General features: G+C 39.1%; 1 protein-coding gene across 1 annotated transcript in view; it reads left to right on the top strand.

The window, feature by feature from the left end:
* Positions 1–18,866, top strand: part of DIAPH3 (diaphanous related formin 3) — a 504,443-nt gene that overhangs the window by 391,809 nt on the left and 93,768 nt on the right. The window contains exons 26-27 of the mRNA XM_073325081.2: positions 1,446–1,541; positions 2,023–2,082. Coding sequence (XP_073181182.2) covers positions 1,446–1,541; positions 2,023–2,082 — 156 coding nt within the window. The remainder of the gene's footprint in view (positions 1–1,445; positions 1,542–2,022; positions 2,083–18,866) is intronic.

The following is an 18,866-nucleotide window of genomic DNA, read 5'->3' as shown; positions in this document are numbered from 1 at the left end:
TTATCAGTTTGGTTAATTATCCTTTGGAACAATTTAGCAAAGATTGTGGTGGATTCTCCATCACTGACCATTTTTAAATCAAGAGTGGATGTTTTTCTAATAGATATGCTCTAGGAATTATTTTGGGGAAGTTCTATGGTCTGTGTTATACAGAAGGTCAGATTAGATGATGGTCCATATGAATATAGGAATAAAAGATCTGGCCCATTTTTTGGTTTGAGGAATGGCGCGGTTTCTTATAGCTTCCATCTTAGATGGCTTGAGTGATGCTCCTATTTCCAGCCTGGTGTCCCAAGTAAGATACCTCTGCCATTTCTCTACTTTGTGCTTCTCCATTTTCACTGCTAATCCAGCCTTCTGAATTTGGTGAAATATTGCCTTCACACGGGCAAGATGTGCCTCTCATATTTGAATGTCTATGGCAGTATCATTTAGATATTCCAGGGCAAACTCACTCATTCCTAGAGGTTTCCAAGTAAAGTGGAGGTTGGTGCAGATGGCTTTCAGTCATTAATCTGAAAGCTCTGTAGACCAGTTGGTTTACTCTGATGTTGTAAACTTGACGCTGAAGGTCAAAATTGCTCTAATCATGAATTTATTTGATAACGTAAGCAAGTTTATTCATGGTACTGTTGGTATAAATGCATGTACACAAATAATGAGTAACCTCATTTATGGTAACATTTATACTTATGGGACCGTGTTTTTGTGTCTAATACAATAAATAGAAATACTCTAAATTTGGTAAATTATTTAATATGGACCACAGTTTATTAAGCGAGAGCGCGAAGCTGGTTTCTGTACATTATCTATGAACATGTTCATTATAATCCATGTTAACTCTAGTCCAGTGTTATTCTATTGGCTTCATGTAGAGAAATGATTTTCGCTTGATTTTATAGAACAGTGACTCAAATTATCGTTTTTGTCTAATGTGATGAATGTTTTTGGGGAGACAGGCTCTCAAAAGTCTACAGAGAAGTACAATTTTTTGCTATCAGTTCAGACAACAGAATTTTAATAACAAATGTGTCCTAAACAACTTTTTGATTTTAGGCGAGGAGCTGATTCTCTAAAAGTAACCAGTTTCTGCAAGTGAAATGTGTGATTCACAATGGGTTGTGGTTTCATACAGGGTTCAGAGACGCACACGTAAATAGAACCATATTCCATTTGAAGGTAGTATTGAATCTCACTATAGAAAGCAGTTGTGTGAAGTGAATCAAATAAAGTGTGGTCCACTTTACTGAACAGCAGTACAAACGCTAATGAAACTGATTTCATTATGAGAGCTGATTTATGGGCAAGTTAAAGGCTTGTCTATGTTTGAAATTGCTAATTTTAGTAATGGCACAAGACTTTTTTTTTTCCACTCTCATGTATGCTTTGACATTGCTGTGGTAACCCTGAGGGTCTGATGGAATTCCCTCCATCTCTTTTCACAGAGGGTGACGAGACAGGAGTGATGGATAGCCTGCTGGAGGCCTTGCAGTCAGGTGCTGCTTTCCGAGACCGGAGAAAACGGACACCAAGGCCTAAAGGTGAATATTATACCTGTTCATGTTACTTTCTAAGGAATTATGACATAGAAAGACATTTTTGCTTAAAAAATGTATCATGAGTGCAGTGTGCTGCAGGCTGGAATTCCTTGGAGTCCTAGCAGCATGCATAATCCTCTTCTTGCAATGACAAATTTCACAGAGATGCTCATTCCAGTTGGCTGATGTCAGTACCAGTTTGCAAATCAATGTACTGAACTTAACATAGCCTGATTGTTATGACAAGACTCTTCTACAGAAACATATGCACCATATCTCTTTTGGGTTTATAGTAGCATAATTAAATGGGAAGAAAAAGTCATAACATTCTCCATTGAGTCAGATATTTTACTGGTATTTAACACTGCTTTGCTCCCAGAAATATTTAACCTGAAGGGGAAAAAAATCTACCTGGCAATATGGTTACACCTCTGAAAGTTAATGGATGATTGTATTATGTTTCTTTTGTTCTTCGCTTTTACAGATATACTGCAAAATCTCAGCCCAACCAATCAGAGGCCTGTTCTGAAAGCTTGTAACCATGGTAATAAACCATATTCATAAATGGCATGTTCTTCTTATCTCAGCTTAGCCTGTTGATCTGTGTTTTCTGAAGACTGCTGTGATAGTCCTGGTTTTCTATATCATTTGAATAGTGAAATAAAGTATTGGGACCTAGTTGTTAAAGGATTACCTGCCTCTCATATGTTGCATCCCTAAACTATCTTTTCAGGGTACTTTGCTGACCTAGTCTAGCCTTTGATGTTTTTTTTTATTTTAATTTTAGTTTTGTTTTCAGATGTAGCATTTAAATAACCCGAGAAACTGTTAGTTTCCGCCCCGTGCCTCCCATGGATTATGAGCTGTGTTATAGAAGTGGACTCAAGGGGCACATATTTTAACCACTGCAAAATATTGATAATGTTGAATTAGAGATTCATTGGTATTTACTCCATTTCTTTTCATTTGGCATTTTTCTTGATAAATAGAACTGCAGCTGGAGTTGCAAAGGATCAGCAGGGAGTATCATACAGTACTGTGTATTAATCTGGTAACATAAGTGGTGTTGTGTTAGCATGATGAGAGCAATTAACAAACCATGTAACGGAAGACCTTATGATCCAATACTGTTCCTAATTTTGGCCCTGGTCCTATAACCACTTAAATTCCATACATGAATAGTCTCATTGAACTTAGTGGACTACTCACATGCATAAAGTTAAGATCAGGATCAGGGCCTTTGTTTCTAATGTGTGACTATATGTTGGATAACCTACAAAATAATGTTGTTAGCTGTGTTATTAAGGATGAGAAGGCCAGACTCTCCTGTATTCAGTTACTGAAAACTAGTCCTCTCAAAATGAAGTTTGCATACTTAGTATCCATCTGGAAGTAAATTTTTCAACAAAATTTGTCAAAAATTGCCTTGACCACTTTTGAGTTGATGAAATGTTTGTCGCTTTCTGGTGAACAAATAGTTAAAAAAAAATATTGCTAATGGAGATGCCATTTGTGCTTATGAGGGACTAATTAGTCTGCCTGATTTGTTCGTTAAATATTTTTGGTTTTCTTAAATAGTTGTAACAGAAAAGGATATAGTGAATGCAAAATATAAATATTGTTTATAGCATTGTTGAAGTAACATGCTGAGAATCAATTACAAAATTGCTACAGTTCACCATACTTTTATTTGAATTGTAATTTGTATATATCTGTGTCCAGTAGTGGATATGTTCAATATTGCTATTTTTATCAGCCAGTTCTGAAGACTCTGTCAAAGAACATAGTATCATTTCCCAATCGGCAGGGTTTTTAAAAACATGAGTTGTTTTTTGTTTTGTTTTTTAAACATGGAAGCTTTAAATTCTGCAGAATTTTAGTCTGACATAGAAGTCTGATGAGTACATTAAGGAAGTAGGATGTAGCCCATGACTGAGTTTGATACTAGGATTTAATATTTTGGCGGAAGAGAACACTTGATACTCAGTCTTTAATCTTCAGTTTTATGTTTCTCCTGTAGCCACTTTCGCACTTGAGATCTTGAAAGAAATTCTGATTTTAAAATGTTATTTTTAAAATCAAGTCATCTTAGTTTTTCTGTTATCAGTTTAGGATTAGGAAAACAAAAATATGAGCCCACTTTGAAGCATTGCCTGTTGCAGTAGCAAGCAACACATTTCAGGCTTGTTGACTTCCCTCTCAGTGTGCACTCAATAGTTCTGTATCTGAGCTGAACATCGCCACCAAGTGTACTGCACATTCTGCTGAATCACTCATTTCAATCCTGTTTGGTGGTTATAACTTTTTCTTTTAACCACTAACTGTTACCAGAAAGAATGTATCAAAATTTCCAGGCAGATGTGTGCCTGATGTCCTGCTAAAATCAGAGCTCATTTCTCTAACTACAGCTGATGAAGCAGTTATTCTGACCAAACATTTTAATAAAAATATAAAGGTTCACTTTTTTTTTTCCCATGTAGAATCTCAAATTGGACATCAGAGCTTTTTTTTCTATTTTTGTTTCTGTTTTAGTTATTCTTTAGGAAGTTGAAGTGCCATAGGCCTTTCGGTACTATCTTACCTTTTTTTATAGTCTAGAACCTCTACCTGTGGTAGAGAGATCATGTGCCAGTAATTCTAAACTGAAATCAAATGTACCAGCAGCTTCTTGATCTTGCATTAATTTAGCATTTGCCCTGGATACAGCCTCGAAATTTGAATAGAAGTCAAGGATTATATCACTGTCCTGTAAAAGCCAGTGGCTTATTTTGAGCTTAAAACAAGGGGGAACCTATTAAGTGTTAGTGCTGCAATATAGCACTTTGCTTGTTTGTCCCCGCAAATGAGGATTAACAGATTAGCCCATCATGAATGTGCTATGTAAATATGCATTTCAGAGACATACCTAGACTGAACTCCCTTTAAACACAGTGCAGACAAAAAGAATTATGAATATAGCTTTGGAAATTCACCCGCCCATTCATTCATACATGGCAAGTAGGAATATTTATTGGCTAAGTATCATCAACTTTGGTATAATCTGAGTTTTCTTATATATTCCTTTTGTATTTGTGATTGCTTATTTAGACAGTTATCTTACCAGAGTATAAAACCTCAGGGAGGTCTTCCTAAATCTGCAGGCAACTTCAGTGTCAATATTAGCTCAGCCAAAAACAGCATCCACTGCTAAGGTATACAGTTCCCCAGAGGGGTGGGGGAGAAGAAGGCGGGTGTGCCTGGTCTTCCACTTCTGTGGCAGGGGTCACTGGAGATGGGTCAGTCCCAACCACTCCAGCAGTCTCTTTTTTCAAGCCCTTTATCTGATGAGGGGGGGTTATTCAGATCTCCTATATAATAAACCTCTGCTCGGATGGTAGGCAGGTGCCCACCACAGTTGCTTGAGCTGCCTCCCTCCTCTTCAGACCACTGCTTCCTTTTTTGGGGTGCCCTGGATGTGTGCTGGGAGGGTTCCCTTCTACAGTCTCAGGAGAGAACTCTGTGGGACTCGAATAAATTGATTCACTGGAGGACAGTGAATGGGCTGCCAAGTATTAATGGATTGACTTTGGTACATGGCAGAGTGAGGGGCATCATTTAAATAAATCCTCGAGTAACATATCACAAGGATTTAAAAAAAAAAAAGTTTAGCAAAACATACTAATATCTATTTTGAAAGCTTCTTTCTTTTGATGCTGTGGACCTGCAGTTGCTTTCTTCTCAGTCTGTTTTACTTCTTTAACCCTGCTCCGTCTCTTGGTGGAAAGTAACTATAGTTCCAAAACAGTTTTCCTTAGTTCACTGGAGCAAAATCCTCAGATGTCAGATTTCCCCTTGTAGTTTTAAATTGGTTCCCAGACAATGGGAGCTGAAGAGCCAGTGCTTGGGGTGGGGCGGAGGCAGCATGCAGAGGACAGGTTGCCATTTGCAGGGATCTGCCCGCATCTGGCACCCCGCTCCCACGCCCCAACCCCACAAACTTTCCTGCACTCTGAACCCCTCGTGGCTGTTCCTCTGCCAAGGAGGAGCAGGGACATGTCGCTGCTTCCGGGGAGCCACACGGAGCCAGGTAGGGAGCCTGCCAGCCCTGAGCCAACCAGACTATAAACCAGCCTTTCTTTGAAGATCAGAAATGCCGGTTTATAGAGCTTTCCGGTTGGTAAAGTTCCGGATAACACAGCTTTTACTGTACTATCCTGTTAGTTTTTAGCAGCTGTCGGTGGGTTTATTACTGTACACAGCTAGCTAATAACTATCCAGAATAATTAAACAGAACGAAAAATTATATACATTCTGAAATTCTTAGGTGCAATAAGTTTGGACACAACTTCATTTTTTTATAGAAAAGTCTGTAAGCCTTCTGTGTCAATCATATGACTCTCTAAATAATAAAACTCATTTGGAAAAATACACATTTCTTCTTTTTCATAGGTAATCCAAACCTATCATTTATTGTTTCAGCACAGGTGTCTAGTTCCACAAATAAACTTCCCCCTTTCCCTCTGTAACAAGGATCTGTCATCTAGATAGCATAAAACTCCATAATATTTGGAATATATTAGGTCTGAAAGATAGTTCTTCCAGATGAGGAGCTGTCCTTTAAAGGTTCTCAGGTTCTGCAGCAAGATACTTTGCTCTTCCTGTCTGCTTCCTCTGCAGTCCCTATGGTACTGTCCATTGGAAAGGCTGGGCTTCTCAAAAATCGATCATAAGGTGTCATTGGTCATTTTAGTTCCAGAAACCTAATCTCATAAAGGAAGCACTGTAGCACATAATGCCCTACGGCTGACATTTCAGACCCATGTTTTTCCTCCAATCTATTCTGTTCTTTCACTGATTGGATTGTCTTCTACCAAAGTGGCGCACACTTGTTTTCACTTCCAAATCTGGCCCATTTTTATGGTCATAATTAGTGATGATTTTATGTATATGCTGCTTGCAGTGTCTCTCTCAATTTAGATTTTTGTTTCCTGGCTCTGTTATTGCAGTGGTCTGAAACATGTTCCTATGAAGAGAAGCTTATTCTGGGAGTGTAATAGCACCTTAAGCCTCTAAAACCTTTTCACTAGATTTTTGTCATGACATTGTCCTAAAGTCATGGGGGAGCTTCTATCCACTACACTTCAATACTGCTTTTTTCTTTTTTTTCTTTTTTTTTTTTGCATTTTATTCATTAGTAACTGCATTAGTTATAAATTCACATCAATCTATGTAAATATTTAAGCTCACTCTAATTAACATAAATCTTTAGCTACAGCAAATACAACATGCTATACATACATCTCCCATAATTTACTTTGAGGACTTTATGCAACAGATGTCATTGTGCATCCAAAAGTATGTAAGATTTCTATTCAGCTGCAACTAGCATCCAGGGGAGAAGCTGCCAGAGCAGCTGAGTCCTGAAACATCTTCAAGGAACGGTTGTGGGGAGCAGACCAGAAGAGCCTACTGGAAGTTTAGAAATAGAAGAAAAATATCCATTATTTATTATAATTCCCTGAAGTAATATAGGCACTTCACAGTACAAATAAAATGACAGTCAGGAGGCCCACCATTTGTCTTAAAGGTAGAGTAAATATTTGATGAGGGTTTTAGCACATCAGTTTCCAACCTTATAAATAGTTTTGAGATCAGTTTGAGGAATGATCAGAGATTTGTATCAATTCCCTTTCTATCTGAGCCTTTGCTGATCTCTAGTATCTAAGCAAGTAGAGAGAGGAACAGGTTCAATTGTGCCAGGGCGCCCCTTCTGCATTCAGTAAGGCATTTCTTTTTCTAATTTACATCCATGACAGAAAAAAAAATTGGCACTCACTAGGCTCTCATCGGTGATCAAGTTTGTGCAGGGTAGGACCATGTAAAGTAGCTGGTGCCTAAGGCTGATCTGAATAGAAAGTCACCAGTCTAAAATGTAAGGAAAAGCAGATTTTCTTAAATGGAGATTAATTTGTGATATACTTAAGTTTCAGACTACTGTAAATGGGAAAGTAATACTAAAATGTAAGGGAAGCTGCAGGTTGGCTGATCTTAAAGTGATTGTAGTGCCTGAAATAAATGTCTCTCTCTTGACAACTAATCTGAATAGATACCAGCATAGGTTACACCTCTCATGTGTAAAAATAGGTACAGCTCTCATTTCTGTGTTGAAAAGGCTCTCCCTTTGCATGAAAGATTTACTTAACTATTATTACTGCTTTCCAGTGAATCAGTAAAAAGTTGACTCGTGTATGCATCATATTTAGTCCAAAGTATTTTAAACCCCGGTAATTAAATAAAATCGTTGTCCAAGGATGTCATTCTCATCCTAATTAAATAAATGAAAACCTTTTTTTTTAGACACTTGATTTTTGTGAGTTCTTATCTGTAGTAGAACTGTCACTTAAGGGTCAAATTAATGCTTTTATTACCAGATCTGTAACAGCAATGATAGGCTCAGGTCAAGCTTTTTTCTTGAGACCTCCAGTGCAGATACTGAGAACATATTATTTAATTTTAACATTACTGTTTCTGTTTTCTGTCATGTATAAGAGGCTCCATCCTGCAGCATTGTCATTTAACTGAAAGTCCAGCTTTACTTTCACTTCATTTTGTCTTGATCTTTAGTGTATGTCCTTTATTCTAATATCTTTCATATAATTGTGTGTGGGGACAATATACATTCAGGCTATTCACACACAAGAACGACCATATTGGTCAGACTAAAGGTCCATCTAGCCCAGTATCTTGTCTTCTGACAGTGGCCAATTCCAAGTGCTTCAGAGGGAATGAACAGAACAAGTAATCCTCAAGTGATCCATCCCCTGCCACCCATTCCCAGTTTCTGGCAACAGAGGCTACAGACCCCTGAAACCCGTGAAGGCAGCTGCCAGAACTGGTATCTCCCCTTCCTATTTTGAGTTAATTAATCCAGTGCAAAAGATGCAATCTGCACTTGGACCTGGCAGGAATTCTCTAAAAACTCCTCTGAATCCATGAGAAAGAAAGGTCAGTAAGGATCCTATCTTTTAAGATCTTATTCCAGAGGCTTTTTGTCTGGCCAAAAGAATTGAGGAAGTGTAGGCTCTGATTTGTAAGGAGAAATTTTATAAGATTTCTGCAAGATGGGTCGTTCTCAGTTGTGCCACTTTTGAGACCAAACAGCACACATTCCATTTATTTGAGCTAAGCAGTAGTTATGCTCAACCTGTGCGCTAACCAAAAGAATCCCAGCAATCCAGACTACACTGATTAGATGTCAAAAGTTCTTTGGCTCTGCCTGGAAAGAACAGCAGAGTTCAGAGATGTTCTTTGTTCCATAAGGAATTCAGCAATGACCCTGCAAGTCAACTTCGAGTGAATGGAAAAAAGATCAACCCAAGGATACCTTTTTTATTAATGATGTTGTTTTGTTTAGAACTGACACCGCTGTTGGGACTGTACAAGATACAAATAATCCCTGCCCTGAGAATTTATAGTCTAAAATAGATGCAAAAAAGATGACATAGTTGGATATTCAGAGGAGGGTCTTAACTTTGGGGCAGGGAGATGAGATAATGTTATAATGGGGTGGAGAAGGAATTCAATATGGGATTTTAATGAGTCTGTGGATGTCATGGATGAAGTGAACCTTCTAGCATAATTTTGAATGAGGAGTTAGGAAGAAGGGTCAGATACCTTCCAGCCCTTTCAACCAGGGCAGTAACTTAGACCTGGATAATGAATGCAAAGGCATCCTTTCTTAGAAATCTGTAAGGCTGTCACATGAGGTTTAGTACACAATTCTGCCAAATACTGCAGAATGGATGTGCAGGCTTCAGCTGAGACAGAAGGATACTTTAGATGGTTGTAAAATGCTATCAGCACCCTTATACATCAACACTGTTTTGGGCCTGTTATAGACAGATGGAGGAACAATAAGTCTTGTTAATTTCTTTGTGTTTTGTGTATCCAGAACCTTTCTAATCAAGCTTAGCACAGGCTATTTTTTTAAAGAGCGAGATAGAGCTATAACTTTACAAAAGATCACTGGATCGTTCCAGGTTGTCTAGGTAACTTTACAGATTACCTGTTTGACTGTTCCTGTTGTATGTTCACTGCTGTTGAAGTGTCATCTGAAGATTCAGAGATGGAAAACCCCTTAGATACTTAAGGATGTTTGGGTGTAAGCACTTCCTCTCAGCGCAAACTTAGAAGAAATGTACCTAATATATCTAGTTTAGCATAGAATATCTAGAAGAAAAAGCAAATATTTCTAAGAGTAACTAGTGATTTTGGGTGGCCAACTGGAGACGTCCTTATATGGGCCTGAATTTTTCATAAACAGCTGAGCGCTCATCCTTTGAAAATTAGGCCTTTTTAAGATCTGTCAAGTTGAAAGCCCCAAATCACTACTCATTTCTGAAAAATCTTGCCAATATGAATAGGTACTTGGTTCATGTGAGCTCCTTTTTCAAGGGGAGCAAGGACATTTTCTGCTTGGTAAAAAGAAATGTGAAAAGGAGGTGACATTTGGTAGCAGTGATCCAGTATACTCCGTAATTACAGCAAATGTCATTTTATGTACTGTGGTAATCTAGGTAACTAGACTTCCAAAAGCTACTGTATAAAGTTATATATTCAAAGACATTGCTCTCAATATGCATCAGTGGACAATTTTAAATCAGCTAAGGAAGTTTTAAATTACTTACAGTTTATCCTTATTCATCTTTTCATTGTTTAACCATGCAGAACTTTTCACTCTAAGAAAATTATGGAGTTGATCTGGTGCAGCAGAGAGGTACTGTCACTTGTAAGGGTACCTATTAAGTATTTGCCATGCTTGTTAAACAAAGTTTCTGGATTTTGACGAAAATTTACTAGACATTTTTCAGATGTTGCTCATTTACATCCAGGTTAAAGTTATCTAAATCAGAGACTTCTTTTGAATATCTAAATACAAATGGAATATCTAAATGAGACAAATGGAATTGAATAGCTTTACATATTAACTTTCTTCTTTTTTTAAATCTGTTTAGACATTTGTAAAATACTGTAGTGTTCACCTTTTTTAAAAGGTAGTTTAACATGTACGAGATACTTTAATAGCTAAGGTAATAGCTCCATCAATTGACGCACATGGGAAATGGTTCGTATTTAATTAAAGATGGGTCTAGGCCAAAACTCCAAATCAAACCATCTTCAAATGTTGAAAAAAGCTTAGATCCATATGCAGACTCTGTGAGTCAGGTCCTCTGTATTTAGGACAATACTGTATAGGTGGTGTGCTGGAGGATGTAAAGCCAGCAAAGGAAAAGACAAATTAATCCTGGATGAGTCTGAGCGTTCTTTTCTTCATCCCTCTTCACCATATTAGTGAACTCAGTCCCTTAATAGTTTACTTTCTTTTCTTCGTTATTTGTTTGAGAATTTCCAAATATAGTGCTAATATAATATAACTTTTAGTCATAGTAGCTGTTGCAATTTAAAAGTAAAGCTTTGAAAAGTCTCTGGAATTATACTGCCCCTGGATTCTTTTCATTATCAGGGACCCATCCAGACACATTGATACTAAGACAAATGACACATTAAATATAATTAGAAAAATATATTTCATCGCACTACGAAAGATATCATAGCCCCACTGCATCTGACTGCTTTCTCCCTGTCCTACTGGATCTTTCCAAGCCAAAGGCAGGGGCACCCTAGAGACTAGCCCAAACTGTTTTTTCCCTTCTTGGGTAGAAGCACCTGGAAGCTTTCTCCCCAGCTCCTAGGAGTCCCCAGGTGAATATCATAAACATTAAATTTGTGTAGTCCAGCCACTGATTCAAATGAAGATCAGGTCCTTCTCTGCATATTGGACTAGATGACTTCCTGAGGTCTCTTCCAACCCTAATCTTCTATGCTTCTATGATCTTATTAAATAAACTACCAAACCTGATTCACACTTGAAGACCTTAAATCTTTTAATATCCAACACATACTCCAGAAGAGAGAGCCACCCAACTACAAGACCACCTTGGCCAACATGCCAGCTCCTGCCCTGACTGAGAAAATTGGCAAATTAAGCATTTTAAAAAATTAAAACACATAGTGCAAATCCCAATCTAAATTCATCCTCCAACAGCACAGGATTCTTCTGAAGGCAGCCATGCTTTTTCCCAACCATTCATCGTAATGGTAGAAAGATTCAGTGTCCCCTTCAACTTATCTCTAAGCCTCAATTACCACATAATGCCTGTGATAAAAGAAACAATTTTAGTAAACTCTTGCCCTTTCTTCTCCATGAGATTCTGGCCCCAGTGGTCCATTGCTTCATCACTACACTATAGTAACTCCTCACTTAAAGTTGTCCCAGTTAACGTTGTTTCGTTGTTACGTTGCTGATCAATTAAAGAACATCCTCGTTTAAAGTTGCGCAATGCTCCCTTATAATGTTGTTTGGCAGTCACCTGCTTTGTCCACTGCTTGCAGAAAGAGCAGCCCATTGGAGTTAGCTGGTGGGGGCTTAGAACCAGGGTGGGCCGGCAGCCCCCGTATCAGCTCCCCTAAGTTCCCTGTGCAGCAGCCGCCCAGCAGGCTATCAATTGCCGGGCAGTTCAGCTGTCACTCCCCCCACTGCCGTGTGCTGCTCCTGCCCTCTGCCTTGGAGCTGCTCCCGGGAGCCTCCTTCTTGCTGTGCAAGGCGGGGAAAGAGGGGTGCTAATGTCAGGGTGTCCCCCGCTCTTGTGCCCCCCGCTTCTTTACCCCATCTCCACAGAGAAGGGGGGACACAACAGGGCTCAGGAGGAGGGAGCTTGCTGGCAGCAGCTGCTGTTTCAACTTGCTGATCTACTTAAAAAGGCAAGAGTGCGGTCAGCATACTTAAAGGGGCAATGCACGCCTCTCTCACACACATACGGTGTTTGTCTCGGTCTCTCTCTGCCATGCTGTCTCTCCTCCCTCCATTCATCTGCCTTGTAGAGTGTGAGGCTACATTAACAACAATGTGTTAACCCTTGAGGGCTCAGCCGAGTGCTAGTTCATCATTTAGCAGTAAGGCATTCCCTGGGAAATATCCCATCCTCTGACTTCACCACCTCAACCAAGCTTCACAATCATCTTTTCTGTGTACAGTATTAAATTGTTTGTTCAAAACTTATACTGTGTGTGTTTGTGTACTGTGTGTGTGTGTGTATATATATATACACACACACACATACCTCTACCCCAATATAATGTGACCCGATATAACACGAATTCGGATATAACGCGGTAAAGCAGCGCTCTAGCGGGGTGGGGCTGCACGCTCCGGTGGATCAAAGCAAGCTCGATATCACACGGTTTCACCTATAACACGGTAAGATTGTTTTGACTCCCGTGGACAGTGTTATATCGGGGTAGAGGTGTATATTTAAAAATATAGTCTGGTGAAACCTAACCGCCCCTATTTACATTAATTCTTATTAATTCTTATGGGGAAATTGGATTCGCTTAACATCGTTTCGCTTAAAGTAGCATTTTTCGGGAACATAACTACAATGTTAAGTGAGGAGTTACTGGTTTACTTTAATTCATTGTTTCTGACACTGCAAGATTGTGCAATGCAGAAGCTACAAACCTATACATAATATGGCTGCCCACCTTATCAGGAAGCATTGAAGTAGGTACATGACACCTGTGCTCTGATACCTGTGACAAAGTTCCTCCTCTACCTTGGTGCGTCTTGTGCTTACTGGCGGATTTGCTCACCTTGGAGCTTCACGGCAGCCCTCAGTTTGGCCGTTTTCGTGAACCCACAGTCCAGGTCAACTCCTCCTGTGTCTGACCAGGAGTTGGGAGGTTTGGGGGAACCCGGGCCCACCCTCTACTCCGGGTTCCAGCCCAGGGCCCTGTGGAATGCAACTGTCTAGAGTGCCTCCTGGAACAGCTGTGCGACAGCTACAACTCCCTGGGCTACTTCCCCATGGTCTCCTCCCAACCTCTTCTTTATTCTCACCATAGGACCTTCCTCCTGGTGTCTAATAATGCTTGTACTCCTCAGTCCTCCAACAGTTCGCGTTCTCACTCTCAGCTCCTAGTGCCTCTTGCTCCCAGCTCCTCACACACGCACCACAAACTGAAGTGAGCTCCTTTTTAAACCCAGGTGCCCTGATTAGCCTGCCTTAATTGATTCTAGCAGCTTCTTGATTGTTCTAATCATCCTGTCTGTCTTAATTGTCTCCAGAAGGTTCCTGATTGTTTGGAACCTTCCCTGTTACCTTACCCAGGGAAAAGGGACCTACTTAACCTGGGCCTAATATATCTGCCTTCTGTTACTCTCCTGTAGCCATCTGGCCCGACCCTGTCACATGCCTTTACTGGCTCTGTCTTTTTTTGCTTTCAGTTCAAACCCTTGGTCTTGATCTTTTAAGCCATCAAAGGGACATCAACTACATTAGCAATTGCATCTTCTTTCGTGGCTCGTCAAGTCCACCTTGTAGGATGATGGATTTTACAGCATCCAGGATGAAAAGCGAGAGGTAAATCATTCTTAGGACTTGTTTACATGGTGCCTTAGTCTGTACCAGAGGAGTGTAAATTCTAGGGCACACTAGCATGTCAGATATTATTAGCTAGTGATGACCCTGCTGGTACGCACTAAAATTCCATAGTGTGCATTTATGTAGTCCCGTTTCAAATAGTACTACATAAATGCACACTATGGAATTTTAGTGCGCACCAATGGGAGCCATATGGCCAATTAATGCATGCCACGTAGTGTGCACTAGAATTTACACTCCTTTGGTTCAGACTAAGGCACCATACAGGCAAGACCTCAGCAGAGAATAAGAGGCATTTATAAACAACAAGAAAGAACAGGCATGTAATATTTTGAGGCTAAAGATGTACAATATAGATGCACAATTTGTGTAATTTGCAGGCTGCTTTGTTTGCAGCCTTGGAAAAGACTCCTTAAAAAGATTTCTGTGAGCCTATGCTATGCAGGACTTTTGGAAATTACACTGAAGGATAAGACAGTGAGTGTTTATAAATATTTTAAAATATTGGGCCCAATTAAATGTAGATATTTATAGGCTACTACTTCTACATCTACAACAGTAAACTGTTTGTTCAAATGAAAACTTTTATTTGGGGATAAGAGATATGTTGTCTTCTTAAACTCAGAGGTGGCATTGTGTGTTGAGTTCTGTTTCAGTTCTGCAGCAAACCACATTGAATACTGTTCATCAGAGCATTAATCTAGTGAATACTTTTTTCCCCATCCTTCTGTCCACCAAAATACACTCTGATATTTTCCCATAAAAATTAAGGTGTTTTTTGCACTGATTTTCAGCTGGTTTTGTTGTAGTAATAAGCACAGATAAATTTCCAGGAAAAATTAAATAAAATAAAAACTGAAAACAAAGGGCGCTATATATACTGTTGTGGCGTTATGGCATTGTTCATTGTGCTAACTATAACCATCATCTCCCTTTGAAACTCAAAATAATTTTGTTTGTCTGTCTGCAGGGCTGCCTTTCTACCATGACATCTATTGAAGTGAAAGTAAAACCTAAAGTAAAAGAAATAAATATAAGAACTATATTTTAACTATTTAAGTCTTCATAGAATCTCAGGGTTGGAAGGGACCTCAGGAGGTCATCTATTCCAACCCCCTGCTCAAAGCAGGACCAATCCCCAATTTTTGCCAGAGATCCCTAAATGGCCCCCTCAAGGATTGAACTTGCAACCATTGATTTAGCAGGCCAATGCTCAAACCACTGAGCTATCCCTCCGACCCATACTGTTTGTAGCACCCAAATCCTGTCAGGTCTGTGGCTGACTCCCCAGACAAGGTTGAGCAATTCCCCTGGTGTGGCCTTGTGCAAGTGAGTCATTGAAATGTAGCTGCCTTGCTGGACAAAATATGAATATGCCTGATGCATGGGTCAGAATTCACATCCAAGGCCAACCCATGTAGCAGGTATATCACTTTCAAATGTTGCCACATTATGCTACAGCAGCCAAAGTGTCTAAAGATGTTGAGAAAAAGGCTTGAAAAATCTCAGACACCTGCTAGGCAGAGGAAAAAAACTACAAGCCACAGGCTGATCTCCCATTTGTCTATAGCCACCAGAGGAGGGACCAGAATGTCCACTCTGGTTATGTGCTCAGTGTCTCAGCAGTTAGGAAGTGGCTTGGAATTACTCAGCAAAGCAGTCTCCCGGGAACTTCCTGGTGGAGACACTTTCTCAGCAGCCTTTATTTGTATTGTAGGTATCAGCTGTTTTTGGAGATCACTCCCTTTCTTTCTCTCTTTCCCCCCACCCACACCACCTATTTCCCCAGCAATTTGTGGGAAGGAGGAGCTCATTATCTTTGAAGTGAAGACCATGGTTTTCTCTGTTTTCTCATTTTTAAGAGGGAAGAAACTCCCATACACACACACCACCCAACTACCTGCTACGCTTTGCCACCTTCTCTCTCCTATCTCCATCCTTTTCCTAGCTGTTATATGTGGGCAGAAACCTTTCTCGTTTCTCCCTTTGCACAAGCAATAATTCTGATACTTCCTAATTTTTGAGTGCTTGACTTTGCAACCTTAATAATGTTCTTTTAACATGATGTTGTGTGTATTATGTATGTGAAGACGCTGCTAGCTGCGGTAACAATATTTTGTCACTTACTGTCCTAGTGTTGTCCTTACGATATCTAACAATGCACAACTGTTTTAATTTACAGTATTGAAATTTGGTGTTAGCTGCTGAGCAGTGTAATAAATGTAAATTTTATTTAATGTACCGCTAACATACTTCAAAACAATATAGAACATCAGTGTTTACTTGTACAAGTTTTAGCTGAGCCAGTTTTGTCATAAGTCTTTTAATAGTCACATTAAGTTCTTAGATTTAGCCTGAAGAGTACTTAAAAGAGATGTATGAGCAGTCACAAATAGTATTTTGGCTACTCAACAGAGACTAGAAAATCTTTTACTATCAGGTAAAAGACCTAGTTTCCTAATTGTGCTGTAGATGGTAGTCTTCCCCTGTCCCTAAGAAAAAAATATAAAAGTCCTTTTAATTCAATGTGATCCATCATCGGGCAACTACTCAAAAAAGTAGCATTCTTAAATGCTCTCAAATGTCCACTAGCAACAATAAATGAAGGGCATAGTGTATTAAGGGATTTCCAGTTGAGTCTCACAGGGCAGAGAAAACTGCTGTGAGAGAGCTCTTGGGATAGCTGCTGCTCTTGCTGCCTTTAGCAATAGCTTCCCGACTAATCAGTCTCCAAGCTTACACCACTGCTTTGGGTCTGCTCTTTCTCTGTTTTCAAGGCACTGACTGAAAACAGGACACAGCCAATTACTCTCCACTGAGTTAACCCAGTTTCTGTTTATCCACCTACCAGAAGTTGCCAGGAGATCACTGTATTGAAAACTTGTTATGTGGTGAGATCTCTGATCATAAACTGTTGCTGCAGCTTTGCCAAAAAGTAAAGAAACCTACAATCCAACAGTGAATTTCACATCACTCAGAAAGTGGTTGCTTCCTGTGGCACAAAATTGAAACATGGGGTGGTGATATCATCACCTATTTTCCCTTCTCTGTTATAGGGAGAGCTGGCTAAAATACACTCTATATTTCATTTTTTAAAAAGAATAAAGGTAAACTCTCCATTAATGATAAAATATTATTTTTAGTATTTAGCTCTTGTGTTTTTCACTGAGGCTCCTTTTTAGATTTGGCTCTTTCCCTGTGGTTTGGAGTTAGTCTCCCTCTCTTGTTTTTCAGTTCCTTCCGGTTGTCTCTTAACTCTTATCCCTGAATTTTTATTCTATCCTTCTGGTCACTCTCGTCATCCCCCTCTCGCCAACCCTCTCATTCTTGTCACTCTCTGCTCTCCTGTAACTAAAGCCACTTTAGTATTAGATACTTGAACTAACGGTAGACTCTAATGCAATTTATAGCTGTTGTAATCCTTGATGGGAGACTTATCATGTTAAAATAGAAATTTGTTGGACAGTGGCTTAATGTTGATAAACTGTAAAATACACTGTGGCATATTGCAAAAAAGGTGATATTTTACAAAAGGTGATTATAAAAATATATCTTCTATAGTTACATTAGTTGTAAAGCATTACTTGGGCATTTTGGAAGAACGGACACTATAGAACCTGCAAATAACTCAGCCTGGAATTTATTCATAAAGTTAGGAACTACACAAAGCATCATGTACATTTAGGTAGTTAATGCCATGACATTTGTAAGAATTCACAGATGGGCACACAAGGAATTATATAATTTAGTTCAGAGTTGGTCTCAGTACTATATCTTAATGAAAACAATAGACAACTGCGTAAGCAGTAAGAGGTCATTAATAATTAAAAATATTGTATCATTCACAATTAGTAAAATTATTTCTAAGTTAAAAGGCTTTTGCCAAAGTCCCCTCATTTTGGAGCCAAGATGTTTTTGGAGGGGCACCCTCGCCTCTGGACTGGTTCCCATCAGAAATATGTGCCAGTCAGAGCCTGGCTTTATTCAGAAATTGCTATAAAGTGCACTTTTTTCCAGGTTTTTCACTGCCACTGTATCCCAACATTCACCCTAATGGTTAAAGTTTTCCTCCTCTCTACCCTTTAACATTGCAGTGCTGCCGGTGATTGTGGGGTATTTTCTCTTTCTGTATAAAATGGTTCTGCTTTTAATCTAAGCCATTAGTTTTAAAAAATAAGAATTAGTCCCCCTTTTTTAAAATAGTTTCCAAATATTTGGTGTTTCAACCTCTATGTAGATAAATTATAAATGCTTGCAATTAATAACACATTTCTTTATATAGTACTATGAAAGTTCAGTTAGACAACAGCATGCTTTATCAGGTATAACTAAACTACATTTTATTTGTAAGTAAGCTCTAATTAAAACCAGTCTTTGAGTCTGCTTTTCTGAAAGCAAACGTGCATCATTAGTGGGAAACATTAGGACAATGGGAGATGACAATCATATCAAAGGTTGGAAAGTATTGTCTGTCCTCAAAAATACCAATTATAATCCAGAAGAATGACTTTATTGTGTAAAGATTAAGGGCAGTATTCAACCCTCCGATATGCATGGCTATGATGGGTTGAGTCTTCAGACCGAAATGTATTTGTTTAAATAATAGTGTGAAGTTTTCTTTAAATCAACTTATTGATTTGATAGGAGCCAAAAGAGTGACAGCTGCAGCAGAGTTTTTTGATGTTCAGATCTTCTCAGCATGAGATGACTAGCTAATCTTGTAATCAGTCAATTTATAAAGCCATGAGTATGTTGTTTGTATTAGCAGAGGACGGCACAATTCTTATCCTAACAATAACCTTCATATTTAGGAGACATCTGTGTATTTGGACAAGGTAAACCACTTACA

The sequence above is a fragment of the Lepidochelys kempii genome, chromosome 1, assembly GCF_965140285.1.
Source record: "Lepidochelys kempii isolate rLepKem1 chromosome 1, rLepKem1.hap1, whole genome shotgun sequence".
Lineage (NCBI taxonomy): Eukaryota > Metazoa > Chordata > Testudines > Cheloniidae > Lepidochelys > Lepidochelys kempii.
Note: the sequence above shows the minus strand (reverse complement) of the source record. Positions and strands in the feature narration are given on the sequence as shown.